The sequence below is a fragment of the Lonchura striata genome, chromosome 2, assembly GCF_050655825.1.
Source record: "Lonchura striata isolate lonStrDom1 chromosome 2, ASM5065582v1, whole genome shotgun sequence".
Taxonomy (NCBI): Eukaryota; Metazoa; Chordata; class Aves; order Passeriformes; family Estrildidae; genus Lonchura; species Lonchura striata.
Window position 1 is genome coordinate 21,863,831 of NC_140704.1, and position 15,432 is coordinate 21,879,262.

Sequence of the window (15,432 nt, forward strand, 5' to 3'; positions counted from 1 at the left end):
GTCTATCTGCAATTATTCTGTAGTTCTGTCGTAGAAGTACTTTTATTTGAGTCATATAAGTACTTTTATTTGAATAGTGCCTTTCTTTTATAGTTGTGTATTCTTTGGTATGAAGGGGAGAATGCATGCAGAAGACTTGTCATCCTTGCACTTGTCTAATTTACAGATGTGCAGCTCAAGAAACTTGAGCCCAGTTTGAAGCATGGACAGTGAGCCTAAAAATAGTAGCTTCCTAATGCATCCTGAGCCACTGCATGGCTTCCATTAGCAGTGATCCATTAAGTCTTGGCCCCTGCTAACTTCTAGGAGAAAAAGCAGGGACAAAGGAGAGCCTGCATATGTCTTTCCCTGCTCTCTTCCTGTGAGTTTATGCTTAAAACTGACTGTTCTGGAGCTCTGTATTCTTCAATGGCCTGATATCCAAATTGGTCACTTCTACACTTACATGATAGATGATGCATTTTTTTCATTGTATAGTTCAGCTCACTCTTGAGAAGTATCTCCCTGTCTCCTCTCTCCATCCCTCCCTTCATTTTTTCCTCTGATATAATAAAGTTTCAGCTGAGTTCTTTGACACAAGCTTACTCTAATCAGGCTGGTATTTCAAACATCCAATATGAGAAAGTAATGTTTCCTGAGCTGTATTAAACTCACATTTTCTGACACTGCACTTCCATCATTGCAACTAGCTCCTATACAGCTGATTTTAAATTATAAGTAATTACGCACACTGGCAATCAGAGCTCCTTAGCTAAAACCACATTTTGGAGTATCTTGCTGGAATAAGGGTAGCTGAGCAGAGTTGTCTTCTGTCTGCGGGGCAGGGGCTTTGCTTTAATGAATTTTAGGAAGTACAACAAATGCCTTTAAGATAATAACAAGGTTTATATTTCTAAAGGTCATGCTAATCTCTCTTTTGCATATTAGTACCACTAGATCTCAGACAGTAACAGCAGAATTATTCATGCATGTGAAAAAATATTGAGGATTTTTAATCATAAGTTACGAGTTCTTATTTTAGTAATGTCTGCGTCCTTCCTTTTATTAGTTAAATCAATCACATCTGGCTGACAGAATATCTGAAATTACGGTTGTCTTCTTCATGACTTGGCTAATGACAAATACATCTCTGCAAACTTGACTTCGAGCAAGCCATTTGGCCTGTATTTTTGTTTCGTTTGTTTTCGGTGGGCTGTGCAGTAAGCAGGCTCCCTGCGAGCCGGCCCGAGAAGCGCTCAGCGCAGGGGCCGGCGGCGCTGCGCTGGGAGCGAGCTGCGCCCGCAGCCCGGCTCGCAGCGGGCACGGCCGGGTCCTGCTGCCGGCTGGCGGCCAGCGCAAGCACTGCCTCGCTGCTGTGGGTTCCACGGTACCGACGTGATTGTCCCAAGAACGCACACCATCCAAATGCAGGCTCTTGGAATGTTTCGCTTTCTGTTTAACACACCCGTGAGCGTGTGGTTTATTCCGAGCGCGCTAGGTCTGTGGTGGCTGGTGGGAAAAGAGCCATGAATGCCTTGAGTGTGAAAGCCAGGTCTGGAGGTCAGCTGTGACTTATTCTGTCACTGCTGAGTGACTTGATGAGAGGTCAGTGCTGCTGGGAGCGGCAGTCTCATGAGAAGCTCTTTGCTAGCAGCACTTAAACTTGCAGACCCTGCTTAACTAAAGCTGCAATTAGAGAGAAGGAAGATTTGACTGATAAAGATCTACGGGATCTTCCCCAATCTCATCTTATTTCCAAGCAAAGAAGCTTTAGCAGATGCTAGAATATTTTGCTTAAACTATATAGGCAGTATTTATTTCTAAAGAATAGGCACATGTAATTTGAAAGGTGAAGCGGCTTTACATTGTAGTTATGCTCATACTTGATATATGTTATACAGTCAGTAACCCAGGTTACTTCTGTGAAAGTCAATATTGCTGATAAAAAATGCTGCATAAGAAAAAAGAAAAGGATCTGTTTTTTTGCTTGTAATTCCCATTTGTTTTGGGTGTTTTAACCGTAAGGTAAGTAAATAAATAATCTTGCTTTCATACTGTTGTTGTTATGTGCTGTGTGCCAAATTTGAATTTGCAGCTCATATTTAGACCAAGCTTAAACACCTTAGTAGTGGCCCTTTGAAAAAGATGTGCTGATACAGCCTAATCCCAGCCATGTGTGAATGCCACTGCAGTAAAGGCAAAATTACTTAAAAATATTCTGGTTTGGTTGGAGATCAGAATGTGTTGATATAAGAAATAACATTTGTTTTTCTGCTCTTACAGATATATAATAGTTGTATCAACACTTTCTTTAAATGAAATGCTAAGGAAAGAGTTAATAAAAGACCCATCAAAACCTAAGGATAATTCAATTCAATTCAATACAATTTTTATTTGGGGAAAGCTATGCACATGTTACAAATATGTGTTCCTAAAGAGAGGTCCCTTATTTATCTGTTGCAGGTAGTATCTCCTGCATGGGAGTGGGGGCTTTGGACTGGATTTTCAGTTGGTTAAATTAGTTTAAATTTGTGTTTATATGTGTTGTAGAGGTTTGTGGAAGAAAGAAGTCTGCTTCACCACAGAAGAAAATCTTTCTGAAGTAAAGAAACAAAAAGACTGATCCCAAATTGCATTCAGTTCCTGAAACCATTTTAAACTCTTCCTTTCTCAAATATTTAAATTTTTAAAATATATTAACTTTAAGTTACTTCTATGTTGCACTAGTGTTTGTTTATTAAATCTGTATTTACATTTCCTGCTCTTGACAGTGGGATGTTCTATGATGGAAATCATACTTACCTTATTGAACCAGATGAAAACTACACATCAGATGTAAGTAGAACTTAAGTAGTCCTGTGTTTTTTGAATACAGTCACCCGTGGGTGCAGGGTAGGCATAAGGCTGTGGGACCAAAGGGTCACCCTCTCATTCCCAAATCATTTACCTTGAATGTGAGACTCCATCTGCACAGGCAAAAGCAGACCTGCAAAGATTAGACAGTGAGTGTCTATACGTGTGCAGTCTGTAGCTCTTGGCTGTAGAGCACTGCAGCACTAGAGGAGGGTTCCTTGGAGCCTGTGAGAGCCCAGTCCCCTTCCCTGGCACCTCCTGCTCTGGGTTTATTGCATCCCTCTCCTCCTGGTTCCTCCTTGACTCCAGTTCAGCAGCTCCTGGGACTTTCCCTGACTCTCCCTGAGCAGCTCTGGGAGCCTAATTTAGGCCTAGCTCTGTGTGCTCAGCCGCTGTGTTTGAGGTACCCAGATATAAAAGGTGGTTAAATGTGGCATTGGCCATCACATTGCAGTTGGGAGAAGGAGTATGTAGAGTAATAGTGCCTTGCAACATGTTCTCTGCGGTATGTGTTAGGTAAAAACTGGAACTGTCTGTTTAATGCTCATGAGATAGATTAATTTTTCCTGATGTAATATTGGCAATTATTTACTATTTCAGGATGACTTCCATTTCCACTCTGTTTACAAATCCAAGTTGTTTGAATTTCCTTCAGTCGACCTGCCATCTGGTATGATTTTTTAGTATTCATGACTTGATGTTTTAGTCTAAGGCCAAATTTGTTGATTGTATTTGATAGATCATCTTCTGAGAGTATATTGTTTTGTTATAGTTTCTTTTACCCAAATAAATAAAAAATCACTGAAAAAAACCCATTTTGAAAAAGTAAAAGCACAGGAAAATAATCTGAAATTATGAAAAAACCTGAATCCAATTAATGAAACCTTTTCTAGACCATCATGGTGTGATCTGTGTTTCTCTTAACAGGTCATATAGTCTGTGGGCTGGATTATGTGCTGGTAGTTGTAGAGAGGAAAGAACTGAAGTAGCCTAGAGGTGAAGAAAATAAACACCATGTTGATGGTGGTTGAAAGCTCTTCATGGGTTTTTCTTGTTTTGAGATACAAGGAGAGTACCATGGAGTGAGCATGAGTCTGGGAGACAAGAAGCTGCCCAATGTAGTTTCTGTTCAGTGACTGATCTCCAGTCTCATCAGCATCTTTCACAGTACTGGCTATGATGAGGGCTGTGCATTTCAGTGCAGATGAATTTGGAGGCAGAAGTGGTTTCAAGTGCTTGTAGTGATGAATGCCCATATTGTATGTGGAGGGAGAAAAGTTTGTTTTAAAAAAATGGGTTTTCATCTGAGAGGTTGGCTTGTTAATTGAAGCTGAAATTGCAGCAGTTGTGACATATCCCCATTCTGTCAAGGATTTGCCAATTTTACAGATGTGTTTTCCTGCCCTACAACGCATATCCTAAATAAATGTAACTATCCTTCGTAGACACTGACATTTTTGTAGAAACCACCTCCAGTCTGATTTCTTCAGGAGAATTACAGATGTCTGGTTATCTTGTTGCAAACTATTTGTCCTGTGGTAACATTTGGATCTGAGATCTTACGGTGCTGAGTACTGCACACAGATGGGTCCATCCCTGGAGCACAGTTTGTGCAGGTTTGCCAGTTGTTAAGCAAAGTAGAATCATTCAGGGAACTAATGAGAAAAGAACAAGAAAAAAAAAAAAAAAAAAAAAGGAAATTGCTACTTGGTTTGCTTTATTTCATTTCTGAAGAAGGAATCTGTCTGAATCCAAACAAAAACAGTGTCCCAGCTTGGTGCCTCCTGTCCTGGCAAGGTAGAGGCAATGTTGGGATGGAGGAACATGAGCACAAAAGGCTCATGACTTTTGTGCAAGGCATCGACTTCTGTGTCAGTGAACTTCCTGTGCCTTACACACGTGCCATGCTTAATACCTGTGCTTGCAGAGATGATAGTGGAATGAGAGCAATTGATTGAACATAATAATAAATATTATATAAATAATTTATCATTTATCACCTTTTCTTGAGGACATATAACTCAAAAGATTGGAAATACTGCAACCAATGCTGAGTTTAAAATAAATCTTCTATCTCAGGTTGTTAAGCTAAGACACTGCCAGTGTTGGTACTTACTATCTATAAACTGTTTTATAAGATTTCTTAATAGTGAATTTTATGTTTTCAACATAACAAAATTATGAAATAAAATAGTTTTCTGCTTTTAAAATTATGAGAAGAGATTAATTGCAAGTAAATGCCCCAGTTTCACCTCCACCAAAGCGTCTTGATTTTCAAAAAACTGTCGAACTAGGGTTTCATGGCCTTGTTTTGTTTATTTGTTTTCCCTCAAAAATCCAGTCATGCTTGTACAGTTTTGATTTTACTACAGATAACAAATAAATAGTTGCTGGCTTTGCTATAAAAATATGACATAATGGGACAGGTTGCCATCTAGATTTAATTAGAATCGCAGGATGGTAGAAAAGGTTAAAAAGGAAATTCAGTTGCAGAGTGCTAGTCTTCTCAGTTATGCAAGTATTTGTAATGTAGATGAGAGGTACAAGGTGTTAATCTTCCATAACTTTATGTTTAGGATCCGATGTATAGAGAAATAGACTCAATTCACAGTCTACTCTCCGACATGCCCATACTTATTTTTGTAAAATTGTTTCTAAAGTTATTTCTGATGTTTGTAGTGAAAATTACAGTACAGATATAATATTAGCCTCATTAGAACATCCACCATTTTTCTTTGTCTGTGATTATTCAATTTATCTCTCTGTAAATCATCCTCCATGCATAGTCACAGCTCCAGTGAAGGATGAGAGCTCCACCAGTATCTCTACTTCTTCCCTGCCAGTCTGGAGAGGTCAGACTGCTCTCTTGACTTTTTTTTCTTTAATTAACATTTGCAATTAATTACTGATAGTATTGTTGTGATTGATTTTTTGAAAGTACTACAACAAAATTACTATTAGCAATAGCAAGCACTGTGCTGGCATATATCATCATAGCTACTCTCATAATTTATCAATTTGACTGGCCTAACTAGATTTTGCACAAAGCCAAGATTTTTCTCTTATCTTTAGAAGAGTGTGTGTGTGTAAGGTAAGATTTCCACTCAGCCTTTTCACTGCTTTAGGAATGAACTGGATAATCACCAGCTTCAATACTGGTGTTAGAAAGGGAAAAAATTCAAGTGGTAGAGATTACTCAGTATCAGTGATAGAAAAAGCACACACTATTCTATCACGGTTAAATAGCAGTATACTTTATACATTCTTTTGCTCCCTGTGTATTAAAAAAACCCACAAGCTGCTGCAGAAAAGAATTTATTGTACTGTACTTTGCAATAGTCTGAGGAATAATGAGGATTTTAAATAAGGAAGCTTGGACAGATGACTTGGCACACTTAGAGCATTTGACTTTGTATTTACTAGACTGTGTTTTTTCTCACACTCTCTGTTGAGATCTACAATGCCCTGGCATGGTTTTAGATAACAATATGTTATCAAAGGTGCTGTTTTTCAAATAATACATAACAGATGTCCTTTTATTTTGGGTTCACATGAAAAATATGTAGATACAACACTTAGGAACGTGATTTAGTGGGACTTGGCAGTATTAGATTTACAGTTGGACTTGATTTTAACAATCTTTTCCAACCAAGATGATTCTATGATTTTGTGAATTTTCATTACATTTTTTTGAGGTAATATATTCCCATCAAAATATCTGCTAGGCTCTCTCAACTATAAACATGCCCTGTGATTTTGCTGGTCATGTTCTTTTGCCTGAGGGTCCTTGGCTGGAAATGCAACCTGTGTGCATTTATCCATCTTGTGAGTTATAAGGCAGTGTTAATGTGTGTTAATGTGTTAATGGTAATGGCTGCGTCATTTTCCTTAGAGATTACTGACTTCTGATTGTGAGTAAAATAATCACATGTGCTGGTAAAATTGTCTGAGACCCTATATACATACTATAAATTATTATTTTATTTATTGAAAAGTGTTGTTTTTACCAGTTTCATTAAGCATGTTATAAATAAAAAATGTTAGGTTGAGATCCAGTTGTGTGTCTAAACTAATTGTGTCTAAACTAATTAACATACATAAAGCATAACCAAAAACATTGTAAAAAGGTTTTCAAGACTTAGTTTCTCATCATTGTTAAACCTCAAGAGTCTGCAAGTCTTTAAGCAATAAATGAGAAGCTTGGGTGTGATTTAATTTATCCTTGGTCTTTTTTCTCATGGAAGTCCTCAAGTGAATTGGTGTAACCATGAAAACATTTTAAAGCAGAGAACCCGTAATTGTCCAGGTTGCTCCATGAAAAGATATCTGCAAACCTCACATACCAAAATGACAGTATAGTCCCTAATTTTGGTTTGTTTTATTAGTAATTTGCCACTCCTGGTTAAGATTATCACTTAGGCCTGGCAATGTCTTGTCAGATGGGCAACTCAGCTTTGTGTTTTAAGATTTTGCTGATATGGCAGCCCTAATTCCTATCAAATTTCTATCAACATGGTTTTTAGTCCTATTTTTGAACCTTATGCAGAAACTGTACAATTAAGTACGGCAGGAAGTGAAGCTGTGATAAGCTTGCCTGTCTCACCAATAAGACTGAACTGGTCAGGAATTTGTAAAACAAGCAGAAGTTGTGTACAAAGATATGTGAACTGGAAGTCCCTTAATTTACACAGCTCCATCAATCCTGTAGCACTATAGGGGCATCGTATAAGACTGTAGAACTATATACTTCTCTGCATGACTGGTAAAATCACTGGTACACTGAATGAAGTTTTCAGTTCCTTGAAACTGAAAGGATGTCCAAAGCTGCAGAAAGCACAAAAGAGGGAAAGCAGTGAAAGGAGAAAGACATTATTACAAACTCAGAAACTTTAAATGTTTATTTGCATGAATCAAAAAGATCTTCTCAGGGTTATGTGAATAGCAAACACATTTATACAAGATAACAAAAGAGCTTTATTTTGTATAGGGAAAAGAGAGGCAGGGACTATGAATCTAAAATTAAAGATGGAAAATTACTTCTTGGACATTTGAAAGGGCCAGAGCAAGTGTTATCTTCTGCTTAGTTTATGATGTGTCCTTTTCCATGAGGGGCAAGTAATAGATTTGGTGAAAAGGATTTGGCAAAAGAATAGACTACTTGATGCTTATGATTAGAGATTTAAGAAGTTAAAGACACAGAGGGATTAGCAGGGAGGAATATTGTGTTGGCAAGTGAACATTGCCAAAATCTTGTAAGGTTTCTCCCAGCTCTGACATATTTTCTTTGGGGATATAATCGTCTTAAAGCATTAATTCTGCCTTCCATGCTCTTCTTATTAATTTTGGTAGCTATTGCAAGAGCTCTGTGAATGTCTGCTGAATTCCCGAAAATGTGATTCACTTCATGGAAGCACTATGCTAATAATATTTCATGCCCAGTATTGGTGAAGTTTTGGCATAGAACATCTGCTGTGCTTTCTGAAGCGTGACACCCACAGATCATCTGTTTCAACAGACCCAGATTATCACTAGTAGAGTTTTTAATAAGAGCCCTGTTACTGGGAAGCATCTGTAGTCTTGCCTGCCTTCTATCTGGAAACTTGAAAAAATGAGTTGTTGCTGCATCTGAAGTGCTGAAGAGTGCCATACTACTGTCATGTTGCATCAGGGTCACTAATTGCTGGGCTATATTTTTGTAAGCGTTCCATGCATTTGTCTGTGTTTTCCACTTAGAGTTCTGGCAGATGAATACTACATCACAGAATTTTGTTGTAAGGCCAAGACACAAAAGAAGGAAAAGGCAGGTATGTGCCAATATGCTTGTTTATAAGGAACACACTGTCAAGTTTGTTTCATGTCTGCTGAGTTAATTTGTCCAGATGGAGTCCTGCTGCTCCTGCTGGTTTGGCATGAGGTCTCTATATCAATACAGCTAATACAAAAAAAGGTATCTAATGTGAGCTGAACGTTGATGGGTTCTCTTGGACATTACCTACCTGAAGAATTAGAACATTTTTAAATACTGTTACATGGCAAATGAAAAAGTAGATAAAATAATCTTGCTAATTTTGAGTATAGTTTTATCAGAAACTCCCATAATTAAACCTATATATTTTTTATGTTGTAATAGTGACAAGTAGTTACTTTACCTCACTTTATTTTGTTTCAAAATAAATATTCTAAACAGAGATTTCATTTTCTGTTTATTAAAATGGGGAAGCCACTAAGTGCATATGTTTGTTACCAGTTACACTCTCTCTGTATTGTTAGACTTTAAGAGTTATATTCTCTCCATAGGTTCGTCAGATTCCACGTAAAGTTGAAGAGGAAACAAAATACATTGAGTTGATGATTGTAAATGATCATCTAATGGTAAGACTGACACATTTCAACATCTTACAATTAGCATCAAATTGTCTTAATTTATCCAGACAGCATAACAATAAAGAACAGTATAAAGCATATATAAGGAATAAATTCAATATGTCCTTAATAGAAGAGATTATGGTCTCATTGATGAAGTTGGTTTTGCATTTTGGCAAGTTAATTTCACTAAGAATGTAACTAGGCCTGAGGATCAGAAAGAAGGGTCAGAAAGTAATTAATGTCAGTGTAACTTAAGCTGATGATTTCCTTTCTGGCTTTCCTGAGCATTTCTGTTAGTTACAGGCATTCAGCAATCCATAGTGCAGTTATTTAAATTGTGCAGCAGCTGTTGAAAATGGGGAGATTAACAGTGATAAGATTTTTTTGATATATCCCAATCAATGTAGTAAAAAATTATTTTGTTAATATTTTATACTTTCTCTGGGAGAATACAGTAGAGTTTTTAACATAGTGGAAAGACACATAATAACAGTGTATTGAAGAAAAACCAGATGCATTCAACTCATTCAAGTGGGAAAAAGCACAGATTTATGTCAGTGAGGATGATTTATGAATCATCTAATGAAGGAAATATCAAAGGAAATGGCAAATTCTTCATTACTTGCAGTTTTCAAAGGTAACTTCAAACACAAACAATGGATTTCCTCTTGAAGTAACTGGATAAAGCTCAGCCTGGTGGTGCCCATCCCACTAGTGACATTAGATGTTTTTATGATCCCTTATGGCTTTAAAATCAAAATATTTCTATAAATCTTGTCTACTTCTTCTGTAATGTGCAGCAATTCTCTCATGCAATACCTGAACTGGCAAAAATAGACATGAGAGTGTACAAGTGTACAAAAAGTGTGCCACTGTCCTTAGAACAGTGTATTTCTCCACCAGCTCAGTTTGGTGAACACAGGAATAAATTCTTGGATTAAAATTAATAATATTGGATGAAAATTCCTTAAATCAGTGTAACTGTGTTTAATCATAAAGACCTGAAGCCACAGCATTTCTCTTGGGATCCTCTTATCTGTTCAGGCTGATTTTCTTCAAGGACAATGTTTCCTAATTTTGTCTAATCACAGCTAGTGCAAGAGTCAGTCCAGTTAGGAGTTTATTCTCTGAGTGCCAGTGATCAAAGAAGCTAAATAATTTCCTCCTGTGAGAAGGATTTGCTGTGGGCTTAACTTCCTTGTTTTTGGTGGTTTTTCCCCCATTCCTGCTTGAAAGGGTGCCTGTCCTATGCCCTAGTTGTGGGAAACTTCTGGCCCACTAAAAGATCCTAACTTCCAGAAAATAAGGACAATTTTCATTCTAAAATCAAGCATCATGGGGCACAAGATGGCAAAACATTTCTGAAAATCTTGTACACTTTGTCTTAAATTGTTCTGAGATACCTGTGGCTTTCATGCCCATGGATGCTCATTCATAATTGTTTTTCTTTCTGCAAATAGGAGTACATGGACTGCTGTTTCTAGTGCCATTTTTATAACACTGCATTTCAAATTTCAGTAAAGGTGCCATTGGAGTCTGATTACTGAAGTGGTTTGAACCAGTTACTATGGCTTTGTAGTGTGTACAACTATACAAGAATAAAACCAGAAAACAGCTTAAGAGAGAAAATTGGGAAAAAAAAGGGAATCTGATAGATTGAAACATGGATGCAGGCACTTCTGGTATAACACATCTTAAGGACTCTCAGCTATGGAAATTTTTGTTGCTAATTTCTTCATTGGCTTTTGTGATTAATTTTAAAATTGCCAACAATAATGATAATGAAGAGACTAGCAGAATGTTTCTGTTCTTATGTAATTTTCCAGTAAAGAGTCTAGGCTAATTTCTAAAGAGGAATTCATACCTCCTCACAACAGCTGTTGTAAAGTAGATCAGTAATGTGCATTTCTGACCAGTTTTCTACTATTGGTTATTAGCATTACACTCAGCACAAGAGACAAAACCTTGTGCAGGGGCTTTATTGTTGATATAATTGCTTTTTACTTCATGGTGTTTTGGAAATGGATGTTGTTTTTCTGAAATCTGTACCTGTCAGTGGTCTGTGCTTGTTTCACAGTGTAAAAAGCACCGCTTGTCAGTCGGCCATACCAACAGCTATGCCAAATCTGTTGTGAACATGGCTGATTTGGTAAGTATCACTCAACTATATGTCCTTTTACTATTTGTCCTCCTGGTGTTAGATGCAGGAGTTGCCAGTTCATAGTGTAACAATAGTAATATATGTGAAGATTACAAATTTTCATCTAAAACCGCAATCAATCACCTATAGAGCATTTGTCTAACATAAAGCATCAGAGGGGTTTTATTTTGTGGCTTTAAACATTTAAGTACCCTGCTGGATTGAGTCTGAGTTTTAAAGAGCACCTTTGATAGGACAATTTCTAGCGCAGGATCCCTGTTTTGACAACTTTAAACCCAAAAGACAACCTGAAATTCTAATGCATTACAATTTCTCCAGAAAAAGTGCACTTGAATAAAGGAGTTAGAATACAGGGACATACAGGTGAACTATGTGGATTATATTTATAGGCTAAATCGGATGAGCTGCTGGCTCTTGCATCTCACCGCAGCAAAATATTAGAAAAAGAAAAGTATTACTGGAAGAAGAAAATGCTTGAAAGTATTTGGTGTGGAGTGTTAACACAACATTGAAATTATGTCCCCTTTTTTGTGATTCAGCCAGCATGAGTTGAAATACTCCTGTAGACATATACAACAATGAAAAATTATGGCTTTATAGATCATTATTCCATGTAAGGGGACCCTTGTGTGTCATTGGGTGAGGTGGCTGTTATAAAAGACTCATTAAATTCAAATCTTTGATCTATTTGGAATGAAGCAATTTTTCAAAAATCACATTTTTCTTCTATGTACCTCTGCCTGTGTAGGCTGAGAGAAGACTAAGATAAATGATTGAGGAATTAAGCCTAAAAGTTTGGTTTAACCTGGTTTTCATGTTTGTTGGTTTTAAGGGAAATAAAATCACCTACAAGAATGAAAAGTGTGCTAGAATGTGTGAAATATTTAGTTATATAAAAATGCAAACTATTAAAAAAAAGGGGTAAACCTCTCTTTGTTCTATTTGACATATTTGTTCATTCTGTTAATGTACTAGATATATAAAGAACAACTTAACACGAGGATAGTATTGGTTGCCATGGAAACCTGGGCTACTGATAACAAGTTCACCATATCTGAAAACCCCTTGGTGACTCTACGTGAGTTTATGAAATATAGGAGGGATTTTATCAGAGAGAAAAGTGACGCAGTTCACCTTTTTTCGTACGTAACCTTGTGTGATGTTATATTACTGGGGTTTTTTCTTTCCTTGGGGGTTGCTTCTCACAAGTGGCTGATGCATCTCCTTTCTGTTGTGTGTGTAATCCACAATAATTCAGAAAATAAAGTTTTGAATGGGGAGGTGGGAAAAAAATTAATGCACAAACTGACTGCCAGTGAAACTAGAGGTTTGTCTCTTATTTTAGTTTTAACATACTAATCCTGAGCTGCATGTGCGGTAATCCTTTGTTATTCTGTGCAACCACCTACTCCACAAGTGCAGCTATCTGAAGAGTCATGCATGGTTCCATCTCAGAGGTTGACTTCTTCAGCAGTAGAGCACAGATTATTTAAAGGCAGAACATTAGTTTTGAAACCAGTGAGGTTTTCTGCTGAAGTGCACTATGGCCTCCTTTACTTTTTTGAATGACCTGCATGCTGCAGGATTACTGAAGTGTTTCAGATCCTTAAAACAGTTTGTTCTTCCAAGACATTTGAGCTATAAGTATACTAAACTGAGAAGATGTTATTTTCTCTAAGTATTTTAACTGTTTTGAAAATAAGATTGAAATAATAAATACAGGAGAGATACATGGCTGAGATTTTTGATCCACACATGACATGCCAGATGAATATCTCTGTTGGAGTACTTTTTTCTTTCTGCTGACTGTTTTAGGAGCCTGTAAGAATAAACTTAACCTAAACACCTCACTTCACGACTTTGGGATACCCAAGCCCGGTATCCACCCTCAGAATTTTTGCACATATCTAATTACTGCCACTGATTTCTGCCTTGAAGAAAGCTAGTAAGATCTGCAAGTGGTGCTTGCAGATTTTTGTTTCTTTGTGTCTCAGATCTTCATCACTTAAATGGGAATCAGGTCTTCTCATATCCTTTGTGTATCTCCTCTGGTGACATTGTAAAGTCTTTGAGGGGGAAGTCTGGTTTTTGTGAATGTGCGTGGATGGACTAGGACAAAGCCCGATTTGGCCTGTGGTTGGGACTCTGGATCCCACTGTAGTACTAATTCCAGTGCTATCCGTAGCACCACCAGCAATGGTTATTGTGGTATTGCATTCATGGATTGTTTAGAATCAGCAGTTTCTGAAATTGTGTTTGTGAGTGAAGCACAGCTAAGCAGGGAGGTGGGGGTAACTGGTGTGATGGTTCAGTGGTTACAAAGGAGCTTCCACCTTTAGCACAGTAGGCCCACTGTGACCCTTCTTGATATTTTTTCCTCTCACCTGAGAAAAATAATTTGCTGGATGGATCACTACTCACTCTCAGGTGGAGCAGAGTATATTTTGTCTCCAGTAACTGGCAGTCATTCATACTGTTGTGGTCAGCACCAAAGAGGTGATTAGATTTAGGCTCAGAGTGCATCTGTTCCTTGGATGAGATTGGCTGTAGTTCCAGGGAGTTTTCACCTACCTCTGCACCTTCTGCTAATGCATCTCCCCTTGAGTTTTACCACATCAGCAGTGCCCAATTAGACATGTGTCGTTTCACTAGTCCCCTGCATTGGCCTCTCCTGAACTCTACCTGGAGCACGTGCCAGCAGAAAGCACTTGCTGCAGTAGAATGTCAAGAAACAAGGGGCTGGGCAGATCCAGGTGGTTTGGCAAAGTAGTCCCCTTCTTCTTATATTAGGTAATCTGAAAAGGAGGAGGGAAGATGTTAGAAGTTTTCTGGAGATAACTTGTTATGTGAGGTTTGTGAGTGGTTATCTGTTTTTCCCATTTGGTTTTACATAATTTGCAGCATAGTGGTGGCATCCAGCATTTGCAAATGTCAGCTTCTCATCTGGAAATCAGAGGGGTAGATACTGGAATAGGCAGGTGCAAAACTCGTGGACTGAGCAGGGTAAACTTCTTTTCCTTTTCGTTTTTGTCAAAGGGGGAGTCGATTTCAGAGCAGTCGAAGTGGTGTAGCCCACACTGGTGGAATCTGTTCCTTGCTTAAAGGCGGAGGTGTGAATGAGGTAGGTGGGGATACTGGTATGAGCAAAAAGTGGTGGAAATTTTTCTGCAGGGAATTTATCAGTGCAGATCTGTTCCTCAAAATATTTTGCTTGTTTTTTACTGATGTAGACTCTTACTGCAATTCTATAGAAGGGACACTTCAATGAAGAGTGATGAGTGAATAAAGCCAATGCACTTCAAATACACTTTTAAGCAAATTCTGCAATATCGTGTCATTCATCTTTCCAGCCAAAATGCCAAGAGAGAAACAGATTTTCTCTTACTTATCTTGTCTATAAGCCAGTGTTTAGTTTTCTTCTAGCTACCCTGAAGCAAGAATTCTAACACTGTGTATCTGATTTTGCATGTTTTTGCCTTGATATGAGAAAAGCTTCACTTGAATCTGAGATACCTGTGTGTTACTGATTGCTTTTCCCACCTTGCTTGTTTCTTTCAGTTTGGAAAGCCAGACTTAATGGCAGTTACCCTGGCACAGACCTTGGCCCAAAACATTGGCATTTTCTCAGACAGAAGAAAACTTCTAAGTGGTAATTTTATTTGCTTTTTCACTCTGTCTCAAGAGAAAAATCTTAAAAAGTGGAGGACCTTATCAGTGTTTTATCAGCATCTTTCTGATATGTACTTTTTCCTTCAGTTTCTCACAATATTGGAATATTTTTATTTCTTACAGTAACACGAGAAGGGTCTGACATACTAATTTTCCTCTATTTGAATGCTCTAGTATCCCCCTGCTTGTAATTGCTGATGGCACTGGTGTCGCCATTTCAACCAAAATAGACCATAAAAGTGCCTGCCACTTCCATTCATTTCAGGGAGACTGGTGTCCCACCTACAGACCAAATGGCTGCCATCTTATGACACGAGTGTGGGAATATACATTATGAGATCAGGGTATGATGAGGAACCTCCTCAGTACTGGTATATAGAACAGTTCAAACAATACAGCTTTTA

The 15,432-nt window shown here is 37.8% G+C and overlaps 1 protein-coding gene across 11 annotated transcripts in view; it reads left to right on the forward strand.

Annotated features, from left to right (window-relative positions):
* ADAM22 (ADAM metallopeptidase domain 22) overlaps nucleotides 1–15,432 on the forward strand; it is a 131,729-nt gene that overhangs the window by 72,481 nt on the left and 43,816 nt on the right. For all 11 annotated transcript variants that reach the window (XM_085566336.1, XM_085566367.1, XM_021551750.3 and 8 more), the window contains exons 6-13: nucleotides 2,751–2,814; nucleotides 3,433–3,502; nucleotides 8,566–8,636; nucleotides 9,130–9,204; nucleotides 11,276–11,347; nucleotides 12,335–12,501; nucleotides 14,396–14,480; nucleotides 14,918–15,008. In XM_085566336.1, coding sequence (XP_085422462.1) covers nucleotides 2,751–2,814; nucleotides 3,433–3,502; nucleotides 8,566–8,636; nucleotides 9,130–9,204; nucleotides 11,276–11,347; nucleotides 12,335–12,501; nucleotides 14,396–14,480; nucleotides 14,918–15,008 — 695 coding nt within the window. The remainder of the gene's footprint in view (nucleotides 1–2,750; nucleotides 2,815–3,432; nucleotides 3,503–8,565; nucleotides 8,637–9,129; nucleotides 9,205–11,275; nucleotides 11,348–12,334; nucleotides 12,502–14,395; nucleotides 14,481–14,917; nucleotides 15,009–15,432) is intronic.